The sequence below is a fragment of the Corvus moneduloides genome, chromosome Z (genome assembly GCF_009650955.1).
Source record: "Corvus moneduloides isolate bCorMon1 chromosome Z, bCorMon1.pri, whole genome shotgun sequence".
Taxonomy (NCBI): Eukaryota; Metazoa; Chordata; class Aves; order Passeriformes; family Corvidae; genus Corvus; species Corvus moneduloides.
In genome coordinates, this window is record NC_045511.1 from 58,436,597 (window position 1) to 58,464,105 (window position 27,509).

Sequence of the window (27,509 nt, forward strand, 5' to 3'; positions counted from 1 at the left end):
AAATATCCAACAATATGTGAACCATAAATAGTAGCTCTTTGCTGCTAGAGCAAATTTGCATCATTTGGCCTCTGCCTTAAAGAGAGTATTGAAATAATTTAGTTTATGCCACAAAGTAAATCACTATGTGCTCCTTGTTCAAAGTAACTTTTAATCCAATCCTGGCTCTAGCCTGACAAGGCCCATCAACCTCTCTGCCAGCTGGCTGCCTGTACATGCATTATCCCTTGCATGCCCTTGCAAGTCCCAGGAAGTCTAGACTAAGTCCCAGCCTTATTTTCTATCTCTAATCTGGACTGTTATCAAATGCATTTATCTCACCAGCACTTTCTGCCAGTCCTAGACTGCAGCTGAGCCAACAGTTGTCTGGCTAGCTCTAGAGTTCTGTGTAATTCAGCATCCACTTTTGAGATGTGTTTTATGACTTTTTGGACAATTGGTGGCCAAAACTCTAATTTCAGCAGTAACTCTGCCCAAGTGAACCCAGTCCACATAATTTCTAAATCAGCCAGCAGAACACCCCAGCCACTAGCACAAAAAGAAGCACCAGACAGTCTCTTCTGGCAGCAGCCCCTAGCCAAGGCTTGTCAGCCCCAGCACTACAAAAAGAGATCATCAATACAATGCAATCCTAATTCAAATACCTCTAGAAGCCTCCAGACAAACATTTGTGCAATCCAGTTTTAGGCATCTCTATGCAAAGGACTTGGTCTGGGCAGGCACTATGAATGATATGAGGGATTTAAAACCAACATAAACATAGTCTAGCCTAGATCTAGGCCTACAATGGTTTCTCCTCCAAACCAAACCCAAGCCTAGATAATACCCTTTACTAGATCTTTTAAAGGTTTTAAACCCACTGGTCTTTGCTGGCTCACACCTCAGCCACAGGGTTAGGGCCCTAGCAACACAACAATCAACCTGTGAAGGAGACCCTAACAGACTGTGCTTTGCCAGCTTCACTCTTCACTGGCAGTCCCTAATGGTGTTTCCATAAGTCTGTAACTATGGATTTCATATTTACAGTCATCTGGTGATGACTGTTCTCATTATATGGTCATCGGTGGACCTCATCTGACAGTACTGCTTCATCCTGCTCAAAGGAGAGCAGATGCATGACATGAACTAAGTACTCCAAGATTCTCTGTTTAGGGTGAAACGCACACTATCAACAGAGGAGATGTTTCAGCATAGACCAGTGAACGAACACAACACTGGCAACAGAGCAGATGTGGGACAGCTCAGCCATAAAGGGCACGTCCCTCTGTGTGATATTACTACTCTGATCTCTAGAACACAGAAACACACAGATTTCCACATGAAAATGGACCTTCGTTTCTTCAGGATTATATCTAGCATGACACATTTTTCTTATAGAAAAGAGGCATTTCTAGTCATGCAAACCAGGATTTTGTACTGAAAACGCCAAAACAGAGAAATCCTCAGAATTTAGGAAAAGTAGTTCTACTAGGATTTACGTTTACTGGCATGTTTTCCTCGTCTTTTGCCTTTCAAAAATTAAAGTTTGCAATGGAGACTTACAATTTTCAAATGATCAATAAAAAAAAAAGATAATGAAAAACTTTGTTTCTTCTCCAGTTTTGTGATAACACCTTTATTTTTTTTTAATACAGCTGTTTTACTGAATTATTTTTCCTATTTACACATCTTGTGAAAAGATTGCCAAGAGTTTAGCATGTGAGGTATGTACCACTGACTATTACAAAGCAAAGAAATCCAGTAATTATGCAACTCAGCTCCTCCAGGAACAGCATGAGGTTTCTTGCAATTTTAAAGCACTCTGTGTTACCAATAAAGAAACTTAAATATCAACTCTCACACTGAGTTACTACTTCTGAATTATATCCAGGTGTCTAACTTGACCTGTCGAATAAGAGCATTCAGGGTCAAGTGAAAAGGATTACAGGAATAATTCTGGAGACAACAATTCTAAAACTAGAGTTCTGCTACATCTACAGATTCATTTAGATCTATTTGCATAAAAATCTGCCTTGGTCCAGGAGGCAAGACACCCAAAGAAATCCCAATTTGTAAGGAAAGCTTAGTAACACCACAAAGAAATATTTCATCTGATTTTTTTTAAAGAAAGGTACTTTAACTTCAAAATCTGAAGGCAAAAGAATCATGTATAAAGTAAGTATGAAAAGCAGTTTCCAAATCTGACATAACTGAGGGGCAGCATCTTGGATTGCATGCATCTGTACATGCATCTGTACATGCTCATATCTGGCAAAATCTAACAAAATAAATATCCAGAAGAAAAAAAAACTTGTTAGAAAAATAATTTAATAGTACAGAATAATATCTGTGTCTCGTTAAGTAATAGCTGAAGTATCTTCTATAGCTGATGATTAAAAAATTAACTGTGATTCAAGAGCAGAGAATTTTTTAGTGTATAATCCAATGCAAAATTTAATGCTAACCTTAGAAAAGATCCTACAACCATGAACAGTTGGTTGGGGTTTGTTGGTGCATTTTTATATGTTCACAGAAGACAACAGATTTAACACCTGAATCATGTTACTCTGATTTTCAAAGGTGCAAACACACAGCAGAACTCAAAATAGTTCCACCTCAATTCAGCAGTGTCTGTTCTGCCCATGCCTAGCTAACTTGTAGGTTGGTCATATTGGTAAGACTGTCAGCATTTAAACAGGGTACTCCTTTGATTTAACCAGCACTTCTCACCTTGCTTTGATAGAGGTAGATGGAATGCAAGGGATAAAAGTATTTTCCCTGTCATAAAAGACAACACTGGAAATATAAGGAAGAAAGTACAACCCTCCCGTTGGGCAACTGGTCTACATGACCAGCTGTTTCCCACAAATACACTGTAACTAGGCTGCCAGAAATTCACACAGAGCAGAAATAAAACAAAGTGAGAAATATTGTTTACATTGCAGTGATGTTCACCATCTCTGTATCATCTACAGAAGAGGTAAATGTGTTTCAGATATTTTGAATTGAACAGCATCTATTTCAGCAAGGAATTTTTGTTCTGACATTCAAAGAGGAAGGAACATATTCCTTAGTTCAGGCTTCTCCTTGTGAACCAGTTCTGAAATTTCAGTTTGCTTTCTCAGCTGCTAACATACCACGATGGATAGGGGACAGTCTACAAGACTGTGCTACTTCCCAAGCTAACCCGTTCCAGCTCAGCTCAGTTTAACCCAGGACAATCACTTAGGACATTTTCCAGTTCACTGTTCAAACCTCTAGCTGCCATCAGCTCAAGGTTAAAGCAAATGTCATCTACCTCTGGGGCCCATAGTGAAAAATTTACGTAGTCCTGGACATGATACAGGTTTTGCAGTTTTACAGCTGAAATCCTTCAGGTTCCTTGGACCTACTGGAAAGGGATTTATTTTATTGCAACTCCCAAATGTTCATTTTCACATGTTTGTTTCCCCACAGAATGTGTGCATTGCTTCCAGCAATGTGTTTTATATTACCTGGAAGAATGGAAACACTCTAATGGGAGGAAACAATTTTACTCTTATTGCCAGTGCAACAAAGAACAGAACTTCAAAATGACGCCATGACTTCTCAAGCAAAGTTATCAAATTTATTTTAGAGCTTGAGGACTTCACTCTTCACTCTCTTACAGTCTTCTGTGCAACTACACTAATATACACCCAACAAACTACGGGCCAAAGACACAGACTTTTTTTTTGCTTATCACAAAGAAAACTGCAAGTCATTGATTTATATGTACCTCAATAGTGCATTTAGAAAGTAATCTGTCCTTTCTTGAAACAAAAAGTTCATAGTTTCTTTTTAGGGCACATATTGGCTATGCCTTTCTTGACATAAATGCAGTCTCTCTCTCCTGAGGAGTTTCCAGTGAGGTTTTCACCAAATATATAACCATAAAGAATTACATGTAGAGTTCAAGAGATAGACTGGATTAGGCTTTGTGATAAACATCTACTGGAAAATTAAGATCTAGAAAAATCTCTTTCACCCTCCTAGTAGATCTTTATGTTGCTCTAAGACGTCAATGACCAATGACCCTCACCTTGACAGTAAAGTCTGCAGTGAGAGGCCCAGACATTCTTAAGATCTCCTTGTCAGGAAACTTCTGGAAGTCAATGCTAGAATTTTCTACGATGAAGGAGCCAGTGGTGCTTAGGCTGTTTTCACTCTTCACACCTTGGAGAGTCTTGGTTTCCAAATCTGACAAATAGAAAAGAAATTTCAGGAAACTAAAGCACTGCAATTTGAAGTGAGAGCAGAAAAAACCCCAACATGAATTAGTAATACTGCAACTTTTTTTCCCATAGTTACGCACATTTGCACACTTCTCTTTTTTCTCTTCCATCTGCTTTTTGTCTTTGTTCAACCTTTAGATTTAGCTCACATTCCCGTCCTCACCCATAGGTCATGTTTTTACTCTCTTCCAGACATACTAATCCATTCCTGGTTAGGCATACTTGCTGTTGTTTAACTCACTGTCAGTAAGTCACGCTCCTATGTGGAGCGTGACTCAGACCTTGGCCCATGAGCACTGTTAAGTTGCCATACCCTCTTTCAGTTCAAAGGTGGGTCACCAACCACATGTTGTTGTGGTAGACAATTAACTGAAAGCAGGATATCCAGGAAAGAAAGATCAGTATGACAGCAATCCCATTTCCTCTCCAGAAGCAGTCTGACCCATCCCAGCGGAGTAGAAGGGGAAGGTGGGTGCTGAACCATCCTGAGCTCTCCATCTGGCTCTCTCTGTATTCACAGTTCCCCAAAAGTGGGCATTAATTCAGATACTGTTTTGTTGTAGCTACTTCTGATTATCATATTAAAAATAACAGTAATTTCTTAAATAGAAACCAACAGTCAGAAAGTAGGTCTGTTTCATCATCCAGCAAGCCTCCCTACCAACTCCAGATTATGCTTTACAGCACATTCACCAGTTATTCTGGTAGTTATTTAGAAGTGACAGGGAATTTCATCATGAAAGATTGCAAAGCTGCAAACCTTTCACATTTATTTATGAATATATGCACAAAACCTCCAATACAGCGAGGCAGCTAAGGCATCCTATTCATCTATGATGGAGATATGTTTTCAAAGACAACAAAAAGAAAACATGTTTCTATTTGCATATATTAAGTTGCTAATTAGGGAACAAAGAAGATAATTGCAGTAACTAGACTGATTTTCATGATGGATTAAGGGAATTAATTAATGAAGGAAGTTGTGGAGGCAGTACACTAAGAGTTTGCACTGTATTAATGAATTCCTTGGTTTTCAGTGAGACCAGTCTCTTCCTTTGTGATGCACTTGGCCATCTATTTGTTTTTGGACAAGGCTGCATGCATCAGGAATAAAGACGGTTTTAAGACTTGTGTATATATAATCAGCCTCCTGTTGACTTCTCCCACAACCAAAGTTCACAGGGCAAAATACTCCCTCCCCCTGAAACTGACTGTAGCTCATACATATATAAAATCCTTTGATGGGTGAACAGAAAGATTCATGGAGACATCTGAAACAAGAAAGAGATATATTTGGACTTATTCATGTTTACACAGTGCAGTTAATCTAAATCTCAACCAGTGACTCTGGCAGACCTTGCTGATTCAAATCTTTTTGTCATGAAATATGATACAGCCTGAGTGAAGGCAGCTTTAGATCCATCTCTCCAGCTAAAATCTCATTTCTCTCTGAGCTTTCTTATAGCTCAATTTCACTGAAACAATAACAAAAGTACAAAATTTTTCTACCTTGGAAGAGAACATCTATATTGGAAAAAAAGACAGGAGAGAAAGAGTGGATGTCACGCACTGGGAAAGTACTATCAGCCATACTGGAGCAGTTCAGGAATACCCAAAGGGCATTCCTTAAAACTGAGGTACAGGCAGCATTTGAACTTTTAATGAAAACATAATATATTTTTTTTTGGTTTATAACCTATATTTTTGCTGGTCTTTATCCACGGTTTTAAATTTGAAGAACCCACTGCTTTCTCAACACAACTAGGGAGCTACAGTACAGGACTGGTAAGCCACCCCTTATTTTGATACCCTGTATAAAATCTTTGGGTGAAAGAAAATATGAGGACAGTGAAATGATTTGGTGTTTCACATCTTTGCTGACATACGTTTGTACCTACACTGACAAACAGAAGACATAACTTGTCTGTGCTGCAGAAAAATTCCTAAAGACTTCCTTTGGAAAAGGAGAAGAGTAGCCTGACTTACCTTACAATAATTTGTGCTACTGAGAGGTCCTGCAGTACAGCTTGGGGTTTTTTTCTGACCATAAATTGTATTTACTAACACTCTAATATTCATTTGCTGCTGATGAGAAAGGAAGCAGCTTGTGAGCAGCTACTGCACTGGAAGATGAGAGTGAGGGATGCCAGGAGCTTCTGTTCATGAAATAAACAGATTTGCCTTCAGCTGTAGCAGAGTATTCTCAAATCCTGAGATTCCTCCCAGAGAAGAGGGATATACATCTGCTGGGATACACCAATGAAGCAGGAAAGTGTTATAGCCACCAAGTGATGGGCGAGCAGAACTCAGTGGTCCTAACAGTAAGAGCTGGAGCAATATCACTTCTAAGGAACATGGTTTCACTTGTGTATGCAGTTTCAGATCTTTAGAGTGTGATTTTTTGTGTGTGCATGCACACACATACGGTGCGAGTGCATTTGTGTATCTAAGGGAGAGAGAAAGATTATCGTAACAGAAATGTGTTAAAGTCATGAGCAGCTTGAGCTGAGCTGAGCTGTAGGGAAGCTTATACTTTACTGTCCTCAATATTGATTCACTCAGTGGTATATATTTTATTAATTTTAAACAAAAGCACTTGACACCAAGTGAGCCAGCCAAAGGATAAGCAAACAGAAATGACTGAAAAATTATGGAGGGGCAAAGAATTCTGCACTGTTGGCCAAGGTCTGCTTTGAAAAGAGTGTGTGCCACTGAAGTAACTGGCTCTGAGGAAAACTTCGGAGAGTAGGACTCATCTGTGTGTTGATATCAGTGATCTGACAGAGAGAAACCAGACGCCACAGTATAAACAGAGCACTGCAGGTTACCAAGGCTCTCTTAAACAAGTGTACAACAACTTCTACTTACATAAATGATCAGGTCCTTTCAGCACGAGGCGAACTTGTCTGCTTCCATAGGGAATAGCAACCACTGTATCATCCACTGTGGGAAGGCAAAAATGCATGGAGTAAATAGGCAAAGGAACTCCCACCTGTTTTCTAATAAGCAGTCAAATGCATGTTTACAAGGCAGTCAAAAAAAACCCCTTAGGACCAATTAAAAAAACTCTAAGAATTATGATTAAAAATCTGAAAAAATAACTTGTTAAATGGGGTAAAAACCTTCTGCTTGGAAGAATCCAAACCTGTTGATTTTATTTATCCCCAACTCCTTCACAACTATTTATGGTTTTCTTGAACAACTTTCTATTTCATCACAATTCCACTTAAAACTCTCAAGTATTTTGAATTGGTGTTTGTGGCAAAGTAGAGAAGCATAATCCTATTCTGCTGTTTAACCAGAATAGCTTTCTCATTTTTCACTTGACTTTTTTCCCACTTAAACCCCATAGCTTCTCCATGATCCTGCCCATGCTATGTGACGGTCTCCTGCTGCCCTCAGGTATGTCACCCCTTTCACACCTTTTATTTTAATGACCACAAGTGCTATAATTCTGCTTCCCTTTCTACACTGCTACCAGAAAGCCTCTGGAAAAACAGAAGCCCATTAGATTTTCATGTAAACAGGTATCAAAACAGGATCTTGCACCTATGAAGCCCTTGGGAGCTCTGCCAACTGGATCTAAACCGAGGTGTGAACTAACATGTAGGTAACATGCAGCTGTGAAAGTTAGCTAGGTCAGCATTTCTAAAGAGGCAGCAACCTCAGTAATTTTCTGAAGGGAGCTGGAAAGGCATGGAAAGATGCTATAAAATGCTACACCTGGGTCATGAAGTGGCATGCCCAGAGAATGCTGACCTGGACTAACCAGCACATTTCATTCACCTTTCCCTTTCTGCCTCCTTCCCATATAACCGGAAGGTGGGAAAGAAAAAGTATGCATGCCTAACAGGATTTTTTGGGGGAGTGAAAAGGTGGTAGATGTGAGAGGAACAAAGTCTCTTTCACTAATTCATCAGAACTGCTCACATCTATGTCATGAAATGCCTTCTAGCAGGAGCTACAGCTCTGCTCTCAAAGCACTGTTTTGCTTTGTCAGGTAAGGCTAACCCAGACAATGAAAGCATTTTATCTTTCATTCAAATATGAGTTGGGGCCTTATGTTTCTGACCAGACCAAACTGGGAACACTGTTGGAACTCAGCTAAATCAGGATTCTCACTTACTAGCAGAATAGTTATTAATGTTGTCATTTTATATCAAAAGGTGAAGAGTTGACAGAGAGAGGAAACACTTCCAGAAACAGGAATTTTAAGCAGTACATTCATTCATCCAAACCTATAACATCTCAAAACTGTGAACTAGAACCCCCTTAAATTTTAAATTCTGTAATCCGTCATAAAAATTATTGACACTCTTATATTTCAGAGCTTTATGGGATGAAGTACTCATACTTTTGTGGCCTCTAAATATCCCAGAAGTGAGGCGGAAATGTAAGCAGTCTCTCTGAGTGCCAAAAAAGTTGTGTGGACATAAAGACTGCTCAGATTTGCAAGTGCTTCTGAACCGTGTCCCATTTTCAAGTTCTGATTTGGTATGTTTTGTCAAATTATCCAGAAATTTCCTAAGTCTTTTGTAACACTGGGGTTAAACTCAATACACGTTTTGCTCATACACATCTCTGATATCACAGTGATTAGTAAAGCTAGGAATCTTTCACATCTATACAGAATTCAAATTTTCTATTTGGAAAGACAAATATGCAATTTCTAAAAAGTTCATTAAATACTGATATTCTAATACTGCTTTATTGGCACCATTCTGGCATCCAGATTCAAGATACCCAGTAGGATAAACACATTTTATCCATTTTGGGGAACAAAATATGTGAGTATGACATATCATTTTGCTGTATATATATAACATTTTTTGGAATGAGTTTGGAAAAGCAGTAACTTCAATTTTCAAAAAACAATATTAGTGACCTTTTTACAAGTCTTACTTAAAGACAGTCCGATGGCATTATTTTATCTGTCTCTCAGTTACAAGCTCTGTGCCGCAGAGTTAACAACTCACTGACACGTCACAGAAAAACTGGACAGTTTAAAGACCATGTGAGCTTTTATTCTCAGCATGCATCTTCTGCCCCAGGGTATTGCTAGGACTATATTTCACCTGATCTTGAAGTTGCTCTCCATTTGAAATCCTAGCATGCTTTATGAGAAATGCAAAGCTCAGTGGGATTTTTGCTTATCACAGTGCTTCCTGCTTTCATAAAGCAGAAGCAGTGGGGACTGAAGGATAATTTCCTGAGGTTAACAGTGATAAGGAGGAGACACTTCCTGCGAAGAAATGTAAAAGTAAGCAGGCTAACATTTAGTCACAGCTCTCTCCAACAATAAGCAGAGAGACAGATTGTTGAGCAGCTGTGTGGAACTCTCTGAGGAAAAGATACAAAATGCTTTAACAGGTGGTTGGTTTTCTCCAGAGACCATGCACAGGGAAGCAAGGGAGAGTCCCAGATAACTGAGAGGACAGTGGCTCAGGGCTGTTAAGAAAGTGCAAGGATTTAGGCAAAAGTTAAATGTCATGTACATCCATCAGATTCACATGAGATACCATTTTCTTCTAGTTCTGGATTTTTAACTTGGATTTTTTCCAAATGGTCTGTCAGTTCTCATGATGAAAAATGGAGTTCTTTCTGTCTCCCAGTTACTAGTGATATTCCGTGGAAATCTGGAACCATATCTATTTTTCACAGCCATGACAAGAGTAATTAGGTGAATATCTAGACAGCATTATAATTTCTACAAATCTCTTAAAATGAATCTACTTCACTAGTAGATGTCAATCCTTCTTTAGAGAAATACCATCTTTGCACTAGGTGATCAGCAAAATGCACTCGCAACTTATGGGACCAACTCTCTAGCTTCTTGGTGAACCCAAAGAAGCCTGCTTAAATGCAGCTTATCTTCATAGGAAGGACATACACTCTTCCCTAAAGAAGATACTAAATAAAAAGAAAAGGATGGATTTTCTGCAGACTTCAGAAGAACCACCCAAGCCACCTAAGAAAAAAGAATATTTCAGGAATGAATGAAGGTTTTTGTAGCTTTTTTACTATTAGTCTTACAAAACCATAGACACAGGTGTTTTCTTTTTCATAAAAATGTAGGTGAGAATTCAACATCACACTACCTCCTGCCCTACTATGTTTCTGTTTCTGAGGCCACTGGGACATGTATATTACCCCTATAAATAGTGAAGAAGCTATTTCTGTAGAAAATGCTAAGTGTTTAAAAGCTCTATGAATTTCTTTCTCTTATGCCTTTGCATTATATAAACAGCATGGAGAAGGGAACTAGATGTGAGCACCAAGAGAAAATTAATTTAGTATGATGAGCTCAAGACTGTGTTTTGAGTGGTTTTGAGATACAAGCACCTTCAGAAACTATTGGGACAGCACTGGATTAAAGGCCAACTGTCGAATTCCCCTAGAACAGTCCTCAGGATTGAACAGAGTTCCTTGTTAGAGAAATAAAAATCCCAAGCGAGGCCAAAGAACATGTCTGCTGATATCTAGTCACTGATACACATTTCCCCTCTGATTTTTCTAATGTTGCATGGCAGACTGGCTCACATTGGCTTTTCATCCCTTATTCAGACCACAGATAAAATAGACATAATTCTGGAAAACCAGGATTATTTTATAAAGATGACTTGAAATTTAGCTATCAACTAGTGAACCCAGACGTTTAAATGACTGGATAAATAAAAGGAATCAGGCCCTGATCCCAGATATGCTTGTGTATTTATGTTTATAGTGACAAATAAGCAAGATGCTGACAGAGACAAAGTGCCAACAGTGTTGGGGAAGATAAATGCAGAAAATGAACACGATAGGTTTTTAAAAGCTTTTCAACATTTAGAATGTCAAATTTTCACAACATTTACATAAATCATTTGGAAGCAAACCTTAAAAAGAATTCATACTAATTCACATATGTGAAGGGGATCCATAACTGTGTCTTTACAATTTAAAAAAAGACTTACTTTTCACAGACTCAAAATTCATAGTGTTGCATAAAAACATGCATGTTTACATCAGGGAAGGGAAAAATGCCACATGGTTTATACAGAGTGCACACAAAATCCACTATTTTCTCAGCTCTGCATACCAATTATATACAGGGAAATGTGTCTGAAAAATCCATTCTCTAACATTTTTTTCACATTTTTCTCAGTCTAAGATTGTGCTCCGTGCTATCTGCTCTCTTACCTATATAACGTTCTTTGCATTTAATAGGAAACCATTGGGAGTAGGTACTGTATTTTACTAATATTTTAGCACTGTGCACAATACATTAGTGCCTCTATCCTCAGTAGAGAAGAGATGAATACCTTTTTACCACAAAGCAACACAAAAACAATGAATTGCTTCTACAGGAAAAGACACTTGCCAAAAAAGTTCACAAACACTATTATGTCTCAAGTAGCCTGAAGATTTCCAAATCTCCTCCTGCATGTTGCAGAAAACTTAACAATGAAGTGAAATTCTATTAAAAAAAAAAATAAAAAGAAAGTATACCCTAGGGTGTATCACTGCGTCCTGCAGCTGCAGGGAGGAGGAGGGAAGATCCAGCAGGCAGGAGTTGTGCAGCAAGATTGATCAACTTAAATATTTTACAACCTCTTTTATAGACTTTTTTCTTCATAGTCTAATTGAACAAAGGATCAGCCACCCCTTGGGGTGATTGGCCAAAATCCTGAAACATCCATTGTCAAAATATTTTTCTACTGTACTATAAGCAAGACTTTTCAAGGCTGCAGGTGTTTGATTGTTTACATACCCTGCTACCTCTTCTGTGAGAGAGAAAAGTCTCTCACGGGCTTAGAAAATAGCAAGAAAATCCTCGGTAGCAGCATTTTTGTATCCACAAAATTCCATTCCTAAATCTTTGTGAATTATTTCCTTTGTCCTCTAACGTACAATTCTGCATCAGCAATGGAACTCTTATGAGGATTATTCTTTTCTTTCCTTCATACAAAATAGTTGCCCTTCCCCTTCCCTTTTTCTTTCTCCTATTCTCCCTCTCAGTCAGAAAACATGGAGCCACAGCTGCACTGTGCTATCAGCTGCTCTCTGTGCTGTGCTCCATACCAACACAATTACTCTTTGGCAGAGAAAAGCTTTTGTAAAAAGGAGCTCTCCCTGTTATAGAATCTGCACATATACACACACTGTCTTCAGCAGATATTACACTGCTATTTGAATCTTTAAAGTTGTGTGCAATTCAGCACAGGGAACGTTGCTCCAGAATGGTAGAGCTGGTCTGATTAAACTCTAAGGCTGGGGGCAGGTATGCAAGCTGGCTCATGTGATTCCTTAGGTGTGTCTACATAGGCATGAAAATACACCTATCTTTTAATCCTTCCTTCAAACTGACCAGATACACCCTGTCTCTCATCCCAAAAGTTTTATAGCTCCATCTGTGGTGCTGTAAACAGGTTGAAAAACCTGTCTGGGGTACAGGATAAACTAACCCTCTCACTGGGGCACACTAATGCTACTTTACCACTCTGGTTGAAGCTGGCTCAGCATGCAGGAAAGGCTGTGCTTTTTTGTAGGCATCTCTCATGGCTGTGTAGGCACTTCCTGACAACTTGGGTTCCTCAGTCCGCCGCAGAATTGAGTGACCATACTGAGCATGCAGGCACACATGATGCTAACACAGGCCTTGGAGAGAGCACTTTGCCAGGCTGGCACCATCAGCCCCTCAGGGTTCCCCTCTGCTGTAGAGCAGCATAAACCATTCTATTCAGAGCAGTGTGGACTAAGTCCTATACCTAGCCAGCTAATACAGCCAGAGAGGTGTTGGAAGCGCCACCTCTACTTACTCTCCTGCTCTTTACAAGCAACTAGCTAGCTGAGATGGGGAATATGCTGATGACACCTTTCCACAAGCCTCTGTCCACCCCCACAACCTGACCAACAGTCTGAGCAAGGCTGCTTTAACCCAAGAGGCTTTAACCTGTGCGGACAACTAGATGGACCATGATTATTGAGGTACCTGAGAAAGAGTGGGGTGAAATCTATCCTGCAAGAAATGAGTACTTCACTTAAAGGGAAAGGTGGCACTTTACCAGAAGGAACAGCTTACATTTACTTGCTGAGAGCTGGGACTTATACTGGCCTCGAACCAGCCGGCAGGTGGACCCATCTCCATTGCAGACTCCACAGTTATCTTCCTTGACAGCACTTCCCAGCTGGTGGTCACAGCCAACAATCTGGCAAGAAAGAAAGATGTGCAGTTCAACGTGAGCGCTTACCAACTGACTGCTCAATCCATCTCCGCAACTAATTACTCTAGATTTCTCTCTTAGCATCTCTAGAGGGCCATAAAGTACCTTAGCAATGAAAGAGGCTGAGCAAATCTGGCTGGGAGTGTGCACTGAAGCCAGGCGAGAGACAGTGAACAGGTTAGTACTCAATGGCTTTTGCAGTCCAGAGGAAGAAAAGAAGAGGTTGTTATTTTAGCACATTGTGAACATTTCTTGGTCAGAGTCCTATCAGAAATTTCACCTCTTAGAGTTTCACAAAGAAAAATGCCTGAAACAGATAAGAAGACAGATACGAAGCAGACAGATAGATAAAAGTAAAGAGCAGCATGGATCAACAGTAACATGGCTCAGCGAAATTTTACCTGCTATGCAGCTGGGGAAGCCATGGGGTTTTAATTATGTTTGACAATAATCCCATTCCACACTGTCAATGCCTGTGTTCAGACATTGTAAAATTTCTGATAAAGAAGGATGGAATGATTGCAACAGACGAATTGAGAGTCATTGCATGAATGCAATTACCTGCTCTGAAACTGGCTTTATTCCTATATGCAAATTGTTTGGTTCAAAATTTTAAGAGTTGAATACATAAACTAGGTCTCTCAGTTTGCAAAACCCCTATAATTCCCAGGAGATTTGTTCATCACAGTGTCAATGTCAGCCTTTTGTTTGAACTTTAAGTTCTGCATCCAAGTTACGAATTTTGCATATAAATAATTGAAGTCGAAGAAACTAAGGAACTCCTTACAGTGTTATAATTACCTTTGTAAGTAGTAGAAAATAAAAGGCCTTCCAGCATTCTGGCATGCAGAGTAAGCGACGAACAAATATTTGTCTATAACTTCTAATGAGTTTGTGATAAGGCTCTTAGCCAAACAGAGAGGATATATATAAACACAGGGAATTTTAAATAAAGTATTTGTTTTAGCTTTAAATTTCCCTGCATTTCTGAGTTTCACTTAAATCAGAGAACTAGGTCCTAGAAAATGATGAGAGCAAGTAGGGCACTTATCATCAAGACTCATAAAAGCAGTACGTGTAACTTGCCCACTTAAACATTCAGACTAGTATTTCTCATTCATGCAAATCTCAGTGTGCAGAATTACACATCTCTGCTAGGGTGAGATATACTCCTGGATTTGACACTTTCTCTTCATTTGCCTATGAAAATGCAGGCTTCAATAACCAGTAGTTACTTCTAGCAATTCGATTCCCATTTTTAACACCATTGTTTTACTAGCTGCACAATAGTTGTTTCTTTGATTATTTGTCATATTGACAATATAATTTATTTAATTTAAATCTTTATAGATTCAGGCTTGAAGAAAGCTATCATCAAATGTCTTTGATTTTACCTTCTGCTTCCAGGTCACATTACACTATGATGCCTCCAAGAGAATTAATGAGGCCTAAAAAAAGTAACAGTTGTACAGAAATGATACATTTTCTTGAAAACCTAGTCATAGCAAGACTGCAAGAGACATTTTAACACATTAGAAACACCACAACAAATAATAGTTAGAAAGCTGAAGCAAAGATAAAAGTATCTTGATTGTGACTACTCCATACAAAACTTCCAAGTACAGATACACAAATTGTATCCACGGTACTATGTAAGATTTACATCTTTTTTTTCTGAATAAGAATATCCCTACAGGAAATGAACCACCTCCAACATATGCAGACTCGTATGCTTTAACTTCCATGAATGTCACTGTGTAGACAAGATGGTAAAAAGAACCACTTGAATGATCTGAAAACTGTATGACAATGGCTACAAATCAGATTTTCCTTCTAGTGCATTAGAGATCACTAGCACCCACAGTGAGAAGCATCCTGCTGGGGAACCCAGATAACAAAAGAAAGATTAGAATTCCCTTTCATATCTGCTCATATTTTATAATCAATAATTCAGGTTAGAGTGGTACACAAATCTTTATGCCTTTGCCTATTTTGAAGCAAATATGTGAACTGCTTGGATATGAAATAGGCTTGATCTTAAATCCAGGTATGAGGTAACCAATTTCAAAAAACAGCATTTACTACTTTAAAGCATTTTTAACTTTATGAATCATCAGCTCACATATTGCCATGGGCTATAGCCTGGTTAAAATTAATTTATAAACTGAGCAATTTGGAGCTAGGTCACAACTTGTGGAGGAAACCACCAGGAAAATCTCAGATGTGAAAGGAAGTTATCTTTTTATATGTGGCTTGTTTATTTTTCTGAGTTGGACGGCCATTACCAGTGTACATCATAAAAATATTTCTTCTGCTGAAATGCTGTGTATCAAATGGAAGTATGAGCAAAGTGGAAGTATGGAGACCTTTGTGAATATTAAGACTTCTGTGGTATGTACAAAATGTATATTAACCTTACTGTATTTGGCAGTGTCTCAGATAATTTTATGCAATTAAAAGTTTTGATGAAATTAAATGAATTTCCTATTTCTCCCCAAGGTCTCTGAAAAGATTTTTTCTTTACTCTGCTAGATTATCTGTTTTAATAGATACGCAGAGCTCTGGGAATATGTATGAAATTTTCATTAAAAAAAACTATGAGTGACTAATGCCTGAAATAAAAAACATTCCCAAGCTCACTTTTTTTTCTTTTCTTTTCTTTTTTCAATACATAGGGAAATTCTTCCATCTTTTGAAGGCAATTACATGCACTAGAAAGGTTGCTAGTGTTTGCAATGGAGTCACTGGTGTTTTAAAATGAAAAGCACTACTCCAGATCTCTTATATTAGTTTTTAGTAGCTCTGACATGAAAACATTTTACAGGCTGGACTGTTATGAAAGCAAAAGATCAGACAAGGAAATATTAAAGTGCTCCTGAAAAAAGACACAGTTCATGAGAACAATATCTTTTGTCTCTGAGCAGAAGAAACAGGAGTTCGGCTGAGTTGAGAACATGTCGTTTCCACAACATTATCTTCACTGTCCATCAAGGCCGCAGAGAACTCATTGAAAAAGATTATGGAATGGGTGGAAAATATGTCACCACTACCCTAGAAATCTGCACAGGGTTAACAAGGAACAGGAAGGCAGAATTGTTTCTTTCAGCATTCACACGTAGCATGATCAAAACACAGAGGGAAGGTTTTAAAATGGCTGTTATCAGAGATGTCGAAGATCCAAGACACTAGGAGAGGCCAGCTATCAAGAAAAGTAGACTCACTTGGTCTGCAGAACTAGAAAAGTCTGCCAATTCCCTGACCTATGGGCATACTTATCTGATGAGAGGTGGCTGAGGACCTCATCATGAAAATAGGCACCACGGAAGGCACTACTTCATCAGCATGGTAAGCAAAGGAAACAATAAGGATATTCTATCTCCAATGTACAGCTCACAGTAATGGTTTGGGGGACACAGTCTGAAACAAAACATTGACATTTTTAGTTCAGCGGCCTAGGGAATATTTCACTCTCTGAAAAGCTTTGAAATGTCAACTCCTTGTCTTGGTTTGAAGCTGGATCCAATGTTGAAATTCTGAAGTTTCTGTGGGATAGAAACTTCCCTTTCCAATGCATTCTAGTTCTGATCTTAATATATCCTGGGGGGTTTAGGGAGATGAAGTCTTTTTGAATCCATAAAGGTCTGGGAAGGAAGCCCCCACTAGGAATGAAAATGGATTACTACAACAAATTGTGCCTGGAAATGTTCTGAAGTAAGCAGTTTTCATACTCATTTCTATTACATGTTAAGTTTCCTCCCCTTAAAGCAGGGTAATGAAGCACAGACTTTCCACACTGGAATCTTTTGAGTTTCAAGTTGCTGAAGTGCGGTCAGAGGCTTGAACTGCAGATTGTTACCACACAAAATGTCAGAAGCAGCTCCATTAAGTTCCCTGACAATCTAATCCAAACTCCATTAAAATCAAGAACATGTACTTATAAGTTTGATAAGTTTTGGATGAAGCTCTTGTGCGTTTCTAAACGTGCCTCTATGAAGCTCATTACTATTGTGGTTAAATGCCCCTAAAGCAGTAAAGGCAGATTTTGCAGAGCTCTGGAGGTCTCTCAGTATATGAAGATGTCAGCCATGTAGTACCAGAGTGAGGAAATCACAAGTGACTACCAACTGCCTGCCCAGACCTTCTTCACCACCTCTAAAATGAGCAGATTTTTTATTCTCCTTATGGGTTTAGCATAGAAAAGTCTAGCAACAAAAAGCCAGAATAATAACAGCTAATCCCTAATTGGCCAAGCCTGTATTGTTTTCTGGCATAAGGTACCACATTTCTACTCAGAGGTAAAGATTCCTTATTACATTTAGGCTGAAGTCCCAGACTTCATGCTGTTTGACTTTCCCTCCCTTCTCCCCCGCCATGCCCCCCTCCCTGCCCTACTCCACTTCACAGCCCATAGGTTGACAAAACAGAAGAATAGGGATATTCCTGACTCTGAGACACATTGCAAAATCATTTTTACAGGACACTGCAAGAAAAAAGATGGTTATCAAGTTAGCAGATCAACTGCTTTGTGTAGTTTAAAGGCGTCAGGCTGGAAGTCCCACAACAGGAGTTGGAACTAACTCACTGAGTGCGTGTATGAGTGCTATAAGTGCACGTGTTCCCATTGTGGACTTGAACTCTGGCTCAGTTTAGCAGATTTTTCCAGAAATAAAACTGGACCAGCAATGACAGGTTCTGCTCCAGCCCTGCTAGTCTGGAAATGCCCTGAAGTAGGAAGTTTTCATAATAATTTCTATTCAATATTAAGAAATCCTGGGCAGGAAATAATTTAATAAAGCAAGCTTTCAAATCTAGCCAATTACAAAGAAATCTCTCTGTTTTTCAAAGGGCATGTCTGCAGTTCAAATGCAAAAAGTTCTGAGAATCAGAAAAACAAAGTTGCCCTTCACATAGATAATGTGGGGCTCAATGTGGGACTTGTGTGGATTGTCACTGCTCAGTTGAAGAAAGATTTGGATCTGAGCTATCATTTCAGCTGGGTTCAAAATCTTACAGAATCATCACGAAGAGCTGCCCTACTCTTCAAATTATTGGGGAGAGTACAGGCTTGAGCCTGTACAGCAAACTGGATCTGGGCTGATGTCTGTGACACGGGGACTTGCAGCCCCTGCTGAAGAATTATCTGCCCTTCAGAGCACTGACTGAGATGACATTTTGCAGCCCCAGCATTTTTCCGGCACAGCCTCATGACATTATCCCATAACAGGCAATCTTGACCAGCACCAGGCACTAGGCAGGACTCCCCCAAGTCCCCAGGAATTCAGGTGGAGCTACACCACAACCCAATTATTATTGAAGACCATAAGATGATTTTCACAATGGCAAAGCAATTGTAACTATGCTGGTAAGAGTAGGCTCAGTGCCATGTGAAATCAGCGTACTCGCTTGGCGTTCGAGTCAAATATATCTTGCAACAGTTCAGACATCGTGAAACAAAATTCAGTTACTGATGAGTACCCAAATTGTTAAATACAGCCACTGAAGTGGCTAAGGTACACCTTCCAACATATGAAACATGGCTGGCCAGATTGTTGATTTGTTATTGCTGGTTGCCTTATCTACCACTAATCCACTGCAACCAATTGCAGGTCCTGCTTGGTGTCTGTCCCATCATTCTCAGCTAGCCAGAGCTCTCTGCTATTAATATATTTAAACAAAGACCCTTGTGTAGCCTCACTCAGCCAGCACAGCAGACACAATACATTGAGAATCAATGGTTCAGCCAAAGCTCTAGAAGCAAACAGCAAACACCCAGAAGCAGAAGGAACTAAGGAGAAATTTCTATTTTTTAATTCTCTCTCAGGGAACTACCCTTGATTTAAAAAGCAGCAATTAACCAAATTTTAAAGCTGCCACTTCTAAATGAGGATTATAGATGCACTAAAATCTGGGATGTGGGGAAAAGAAAACTCCTTACATTCAAATTTAATTAGGAGAAATCTTCCAACATAAAAAAAAAGAGTGAATTTTTCAGGTTCAGTGATTTATAACCAACCAATTTGTTGTGTGGACCACCATAAGAGAGTCCACAAATGTGGACATGTGTGAACAAAACTCTCTCTAGTTCATTCTCTGGTGATACAGAAATCCAGAGGCTGCAGCTATGTAAGAGGCAACATTTAAACAGAATTAACTTCCAACAGTTTATAAACAGATAACAATAGGAAGAAAAGAAGCTTTTGTGTTTATTCATACTCACTTACACATTTCATTCACACTTTTCTTTGGTTTTGGCTGCATTTAGGCTCACATATCCATATTGAGCTAGAGTAAAAACTAGTTTCTCCTTTATCCTTGCATACCTGTGTATTTACTGAAGGAGGAGAAAAAAACCTAACTTTTTTTTTAGCAAGTGCTCTTTAGCAGGTCATTGCTGAAATGCTTGCTTTTCTTCAGAAGAATCAAATCTATTATCTGGATATCTTAGCAGTTCCAGGGGAAAGATCTGTCAGTTTTTGAAGAATATTAAAATACTACACCAGAAAGTGATTGCAAAGGTCATTCTAAGACTTCATCTAAAATTCATCAAGGCAGCTCATCCTCAGCTTCCCTGTAGTAACGTGCTTGAGAAATCAAGAGTAAATTCTGCCTGCTGGACTTATTCTTTTCTCCTAGACCACGAAACACTAATTGTAAATGCATTTAACTAGCACTTGTGACATGTTACATTTGACTGCGATTCTTTGTAAGCTCTTGTGACTTCGTGACATGCTTGAAACTGCTACTCAGAGCTCTCTTCTGTTGGGTGTACAGGCTTCTTTTGTTGGCAGGAGTCGGTTCTCTGTCGGCTAGATCAATGGCGATCCAGCTGCAGAGCTTTGTTGTAACAGTGACAGCAAAGATTTTCTGGTGCTTCAGGCGGTCACATAATCAAGGAACAGACATCTCTCACAGTTCAAATACCTGAGAGAGGCTACATGTCCCCAAGCTGCTGCTGAAACAGCTTAGTTATACTGTGTGGTATTCCAGCCTGCTGCTCAGTGTGTGAGAGAAGTGCGTGTAGGCCCTAGGAGAAGACATTTAGGAAGACAAAGGAAATTATCTAAAACACCTGCAAAACACCTGTCCTGGGTCTTCACAGTAACTGGACCACTTGCCAAGGTCAGCACACGATCCTCATTGTTACCGGTGCTACAGGAGGGTGAGGACAGTCTCTAATATTAGACCAATTAATGTTGCAGGGTGGAAAATGGAGGTCGTTTTCTTCCAGGGGTTCACATTGGGCAGGATGAACTCCTGGTGTTCTCATTCCTCAGAACCTGAGTTAACTTGAAAGGAAAGCATGCAAAGAAGTCAGATCCCAAGCTAAGGAATGACTAGGAGCAGCCACAGGCCCAGCTGCAAATTCCGACAGCTATGCCCCAAGTGTATCCCACATGGACAGTCAGGGCCCAAGGCAGGTTCATAAGCCTTCAGGAGCCTGCTGAGGTGACCACTTAATCTTATTTTTACCTGTCTCATGCAGGTTTACTATGCCAATGAGTACAATATCCATGCACCAACTCCAAACACGTGACACTGTTATCTTGATTAGCTCTGTATTTTGGGCTGAGCTGGAAACAGGAGAGGATGTGTGCAGCAACACTTGGTACATGGAAGGGAGAAGGAGAAACTCTCCATCCTGAAGTCGTGATACACAGGAAATACAGCACAGTCATCTACTTAAAGTAGAGCAGGTTTTCCCATTCTTCTGGAATTATGCACCAATCTGCATAGCCTCTGTCTCTGATGAAAAAAATTAGAAGCATACATGCAGACACACACACACAGAGCCATTCAAGTACTGGCATATATAGAACCAGAAAATAGAACCATGGACTAGTTTGGGTTGTAAGGGACCTCTAATGGTCATCTAGGTCAACCCCCCTGCCATGGGCAGGACACATAATCAAAAAAAGGCCTCTAAGATCACCAAGTCTGACTTCTGACCAACCAGAGGTAACTAGAGGGAGCTAAATGCAACTAAGTTTGTTAGCTGACTTGAATTCACTGTGCAGCTCAGCAAAAAAAATTCTTAGGAATCAATAAACCAGAAATTTTTCAAACTACCTCTAGTAGTATTTGGAAGTAGATCTGTAAAGGAAAATTTAATAATCTGTAAATAGCAGACATTAATATAAGCATTTCTGGGATGCAGCTCTCTTTAACAAATAACCTGTAAAATTAAGTGGATGTAATGGAGAGAGTTGGAGTGAGAAGAAACAAAAGGACATTTATGGTTCTAAACAACTTTTTTGTAGTAACAAGTTTAGTTAACAGCCTTCTTAAAAATTCCCAGCTTTATAATCATTGGATCTAATCCTGCAATTAGAGCTATAATATGATTCGTTGTGTTATTCCATCATATATATGAAGTAATTTTATGGTCTTTAATAAAGCAACACGAATAATAGTAATAGTAATAGTAATAGTAATAATAATGACAACATTCTTACTATTAGGATTAGATTTGGTTTACCAACAGAAGAATAGCTTTTCAAGTTGTATGTAGAAAGCAGAAGGCAAAAGCAGAACTCTTTTATCTTGCTTCTTCAGAGAAATTTAAGGAATCAACAGGTATTACACTTCTACATGTACAAGAAGCTGGTTTGTATATAACTCTTCCCAAACACATTTCTCATAAATTTCTTGGACCAGTAAGACTCTTATTGACTTTTCAGCCAAATGGCGCTGTTCATTTTTTAGCATCATTTGGCACAATTTTTTTTTCAGAATTTTCTGCTAGAGTTGACTCTATCTTTCACAGATCATGCCTACTCTTTTTGCCTTTGATGGGAAGTCTAACACTGTTGCATCCTTCCAGCAGATAGCTAAAAGGGCGTGTTTAGTTATTTTCAGTGTCTAGCCTTTCAACATGAAAACCATGCAGCTGTCATGACTTTTCACTCCTGTTGTCCTGAGCTGTGGTTGAATGTTTAAAGCAAACCCACAAATCACACACTTCATAGCAACTTGTATGGCATGTGGTCCCCTGGGATCCCTGGGCTGGAGAGACAAAAAGGATAGCAGAAGACAAGGGTCACTCCAGCTGTGTAAGTAAAAGAGACTGCCCAGACTGAAAGCATCTTGTCCATGACTGTGACTTCAGGGAAACAATACTCATTTACATCAGGTGAGGATTTGGCTATGATATTGATGGGACCCACTTTTGGGAAATTGCACAACAATTTACTATTTGGCCACATATTTAATGAAAACCATAACAATTATTTTCAAAAAAACCCAGATCTGGTGTTAGATGGCAACACATAGACTCTGACATCCATACTGGGTATAGAAGAAGCCTTGAATAATCCTTGATCACCCATCTGAGGAAGCAAAGACTGACTTTCTTTTTCTTCCTTGCCAGAGTTAAAATAAAGAACATTTGCAGAATTCACACATGCAGAAGACAAAAAAATATGTTGAGAGAGAACTAAGTATGAAGACAATGATAAGAGGAAAAAGTGAAAGAGATGAGGAAAATAGAAAAAACCCCAAAAATTAAAATGGAATATTCCCCCTGAAGCAGAAACAGAAATTATATTTTTTGATTGCGACAGGGAAGCTGGATAACACAAAGGAGATTTTGTTTACATTAGTAAAAGAAAGGAAGGAAGGAAGGAAGGAAGGAAGGAAGGAAGGACAGAAAATACCCATGTTGTATCCTTTTAAGAGAAATTAAACACTAGGTGTGAGCTGCATGAAACAGAGCAGATAAATCAGTATTCTAGTACACATGCTCAGTACAGCCAATTTCCTGGTTTTGTTGCTGTGATAATGCTAAGTGTGATGATAAAGAATAACCCTGATTTCAAATAAAAGCAGGAGCAGGATGATCCTGAAAGACTGCAACCTGTGGCAAGGGACCCACATTGGAGCAGTTCATGAAGAGCTGTAGCTCATGAGATGGACTCACGTTGAAGAAGTTCATTGAAAACTGCCTCCCCTGTGAGGGATCCTGCACTGGAGCAGGGGAATGACTCCTCTCTCTGAGCAGTGGCAGGAACGTGTGTGATGAACTGATTGCAACCTCTACTCCCCATCTCCCTTTGCAGCTCACAGGGAGGAGGTAGAGGAGAGGAGGGAGGGGTAGGGGGCAAGATGCTTTTGAGATTTGTTTTACTTCTCTTTCTCTTCCTCTGATTTTTATTGGCAGTAAATTCAACTGATTTCCCCAAGTCTCTTTTTGCCCATGATGGTAATCAGTGAGTGATCTCTCCCATTCCTTATCTCAACCCATGAGCCTTCAGTTATAACTTCTCTCCTCTGTCTGGCTGCAGAGAGCATCCAGCCAGGATCAACCCACCACACTCCAACTCAGCAGTTTCAACTGTTGTACGCAGAAATTGCTTATATTCTCAAAACCCCCAAGAAGGACTTGAAGCACGGGAATTTATTTTGCAAACAGGGAAAATTAAACTAGAAATTGGAAGTTTTAAATGTGTTTTCCTCAGCATACCCATTAATTCTACCTATAAAGAGGTTTCATAATGTTGAACTTCAAATCATTATTTCCTAAAAGAGCATTCTATTGACTTCAGCATTGTGGTTCAAGCAGCTGTAAAATATACCGATGGGCCATGATATAACCTGAGGTAAACTCAAAATGAGACCCAAAGATCTAAGTAATCTGTATTTCTTTAAAAAGAGGAGACAAAAAAGGAGACCCAAATTACACAGATATCCATACAGAAAGGAATTTAAAATGTTCAGAAGGAACAAGATGATTAGGAAGAAATAAAATGCATCACATACTGAAATTTTTTTGTTTGAAAAATGCTGTTGTTAGATAGTCTGTCTCACTATGCATTCAAGAGTAAAACTACAGATAAAAAAAAGAGTGTTCAGAAATTAATTCCTATTAATTTCTCTTAATTTCTTAGGAGTTTCACACAAAGAATAAAGGCAAATTATACATCTTTTCATGGGAAAATACATTTATGTTTATATAATACAGAGAGAGGCAAGATGTCTGCAGCTTGCATGATTTCTGGACTACCACTCATGGGTACTGCCCTATGCCATGAAGTATATCTGAATCAGCTACTGAATAACTTCTCGAAAACCCTATCTCCTTAAATAAAAATTGAAAATATTTTTAAGAATCTCTAACCATACTCCTTCGTGAATCAAAGATTCAGGGATACAGCTTGTTGTACACACAAAATTGGCTTAGCTTGCCCTGAATAGAATCAGACGTCTCTTCTGACTTTAACTACTAAGTGGCCTTAGTAGTTGCAAAACAAAGGCTTCAGCTCAAAATCTCGTAATTAAACACAGACTTGTAAATATGCCACTGAGGTACTGGTAGTATTAAACTTCCAAAGATTATGAAAAATAAAGGATAAATATGAGAGAGGGATCTTATAATTTCCAAATATTGCATATTTTTAACAAATACATTCTTGTCAATGAGAGTGAAAAGTATCACCTTTAAATCAGGAGCGAGTACTGAGGCACACAGAGGGCAGTACGACTAACCTTTAATTTCTGCCATTAGTGATCTGAAGAAGAGCTTGTGAGGACACAATAGGCTATGGGTTGACCCAAGCCTTGCATACAAGGAAATACATTGCTGTGGTTAGTTAAGAAAATTGACACTTTTGTTCGATCTACTGGAAAAAATGCCCTACATCTATGCAAGCATACACCGATATTAACATCACTTTTACTATTTCAAGTTTCTTGCATAGACTATAATGAAATAGACATACGTTTTATGTATAATGTTGTATCTCGAGAACATTCAATTCCTTCTTGGTTGCTGTAACACTTGGATCAATGCAAGCCGATAGGAGGGTAAACTTAGTTGCTTTCAGTAGTTTTGCTCTGAGCAATCCAGAAAATATATTTCTTCATCTTCAACATAGCACAATTGTTGCAAAGGACCTTTTGTCATAGAATCATAGAATATGCTGAGCTGGAAAGGACCCATCAGGATCATCTAGTCCAACACCTGGTCCTGTGCAGGACACCCCAAGAATAACACTATGTACCTGAGAGCATTGTACAAATACCTCTTAAAGTCAAACAGGTTGGTGCTGTGACCACTTTCCTGGGAGCCTGTTCCAGTGCCCAACCAGCCTCTGGGTGAAAAACCTCTTTCCCGATATCCAAGCTAAACCTCCTCCTACTCAGCTTCATGCCATTTCCTAAAGTCCTGTGACTGGTCATGAGAGTGAAGAGATGGGTACCTGCCCCTCCTCTTCCCCTCATGAGGATGTAGAAGGCTACAGAGAAGTCTCCCCTCAGTCTCCTCTTCTCCAGGCTGAACAGAAAAAGTGACCTCAGCTGCTCCTCATACACCTTCCCCTCAAGGCCCTTCACCATCCTCGTGGCCCTCCTTTGGATGTGCTCTCATAGCTTAATATCTTTCTTAAATTGTGGCACCAAAACTGCCCCCAGCACTTGAGGTGAGGCTGCCCCAGTGCAGAGCAGAGTGGGACAATCCCCTCCCTTGCCAGGCTGGCAATGCTGTGCCTGATGCCCTCTAGGACAGGGCTGGCTCTCCTGGCTGCCAGGGCACTGCTGACTCACGTTCAACTTGCCTCTGACCAGGACCTCCAGGTACCTTTCTGCAGGGCTGCTCTGAAAGAGCTCATTCTCCAATCTGCATACAAAACCAGGGTTGCCCTCTACCAGGTGAAATGGCTCTTGCCCTTGTTAAACTACATGAGAAACATACTTCACTTTTTAATCTTCAGGACCTTATATGGAATATACATCTTAGGAGACTTCATTTTTTGCAGTTGTGACAAACCGTATCTGTATCACTACAGTTGTCTGCTACACTGCTCCAAATTACGCAGTTCCAGAGACATGTCATGAAAATATTGCTTTTCTGCCAGGATCATTATGAACTCTCACAAACTACTGAGACCCATGATTACTATGTTTACAGTATGTCAACCATTTTAGGTAAGTGGTAGCCTGTAGCTCCTACTGCAAGTAAACAGAAATAATTTCTAAAATCGTATTTTGTCTTCTCTGAAGTTTACATGAATTCCCTATACTTACAGAAATAAGTTTATTCACACAAATTTTACAGAGAAAGAATGCTCCACTTGTTCTTCTATAACTCTATGGTTTCCCAATCTTTTAAAATAACCTTTATAGAAGCAATGGAAGATCATGGCTTTTAAAGAAAGTTCACCACTTATTATGGCAGATTCCATACTCTTTACCACTCTGGACTACTTATGTAGTACTAGCTATTGCTGTGATAGATAGTAAAGAAATTGCTGTCCTATAAGTAGGGCAAAATCAATTACAAATTTTTTAATGCAGTACCTCTACTGTCACAAAGATATGACTGGATAACTGAGATAATAACACTTTGAGTTGCTTTAAATTTAACACACACATTTTTCACTGTGAGGAATACAGCATGAGCATTTATATTTTAATTTTTTTTGGTCATCCTCAAAAATGCAGTAATTGTAAATATATGGCAAAACTGCTGAAGAAACTGAATGCTGAAGAACATGGAAAATATAAAGTCATTTATGCATTAAAAATTATTCTAACATTTTAGGGTATATAAGAAAAGGGTTAGTTTAACTGAAATTACTCAGGCACACTAGTGCTAGTATGTTTGTCTATTCTTAAGCCACAGAGAAATAACATCAGTCTTTATAGTTTTAACAGTGCAGCTACCTTCAGCTTTCCAAGTAAGAATTGTCACGAGAATGCAAATGAGTTTGTTTTAGTATTAGATGCTTAGGAACTCTGTTTCCAAGGGAAAGTTTTCCTGAGAAAAAGTATGCTTCATATTTGGACTAAGCCAGAAATCAGCCTGCTCCTAAATTCTGGGCCACTATATGCAAAAAACTTTGAATCTTTTTCCCATCCAGATTTTTGTGCTTTCAGACAAGTTTTTAAAAGATTTAAAAACAGAAAACAAGACTAAAAATAGTCTGTCTCATTAGGCAATCTAGAATTTTGCGAAGCATGCCCTGTGTTGAGGTGAAGAGGTCTAGATGATTGCCTTCTTCAGATCACAAACGAGATTAGCCCTATTATCTCTACTGTCTACTCTATTTCATTTACTTCATTGCTTCTGGCTCAGGAGAGA

The 27,509-nt window shown here is 39.1% G+C and overlaps 1 protein-coding gene across 3 annotated transcripts in view; it reads right to left on the reverse strand.

The window, feature by feature from the left end:
* Positions 1–27,509, reverse strand: part of ADAMTSL1 (ADAMTS like 1) — a 422,892-nt gene that overhangs the window by 117,201 nt on the left and 278,182 nt on the right. For all 3 annotated transcript variants that reach the window (XM_032095762.1, XM_032095761.1, XM_032095763.1), the window contains 3 exons: positions 13,294–13,420; positions 7,101–7,175; positions 4,040–4,197 (listed from right to left, as the gene is read on the reverse strand). In XM_032095762.1, coding sequence (XP_031951653.1) covers positions 4,040–4,197; positions 7,101–7,175; positions 13,294–13,420 — 360 coding nt within the window. The remainder of the gene's footprint in view (positions 1–4,039; positions 4,198–7,100; positions 7,176–13,293; positions 13,421–27,509) is intronic.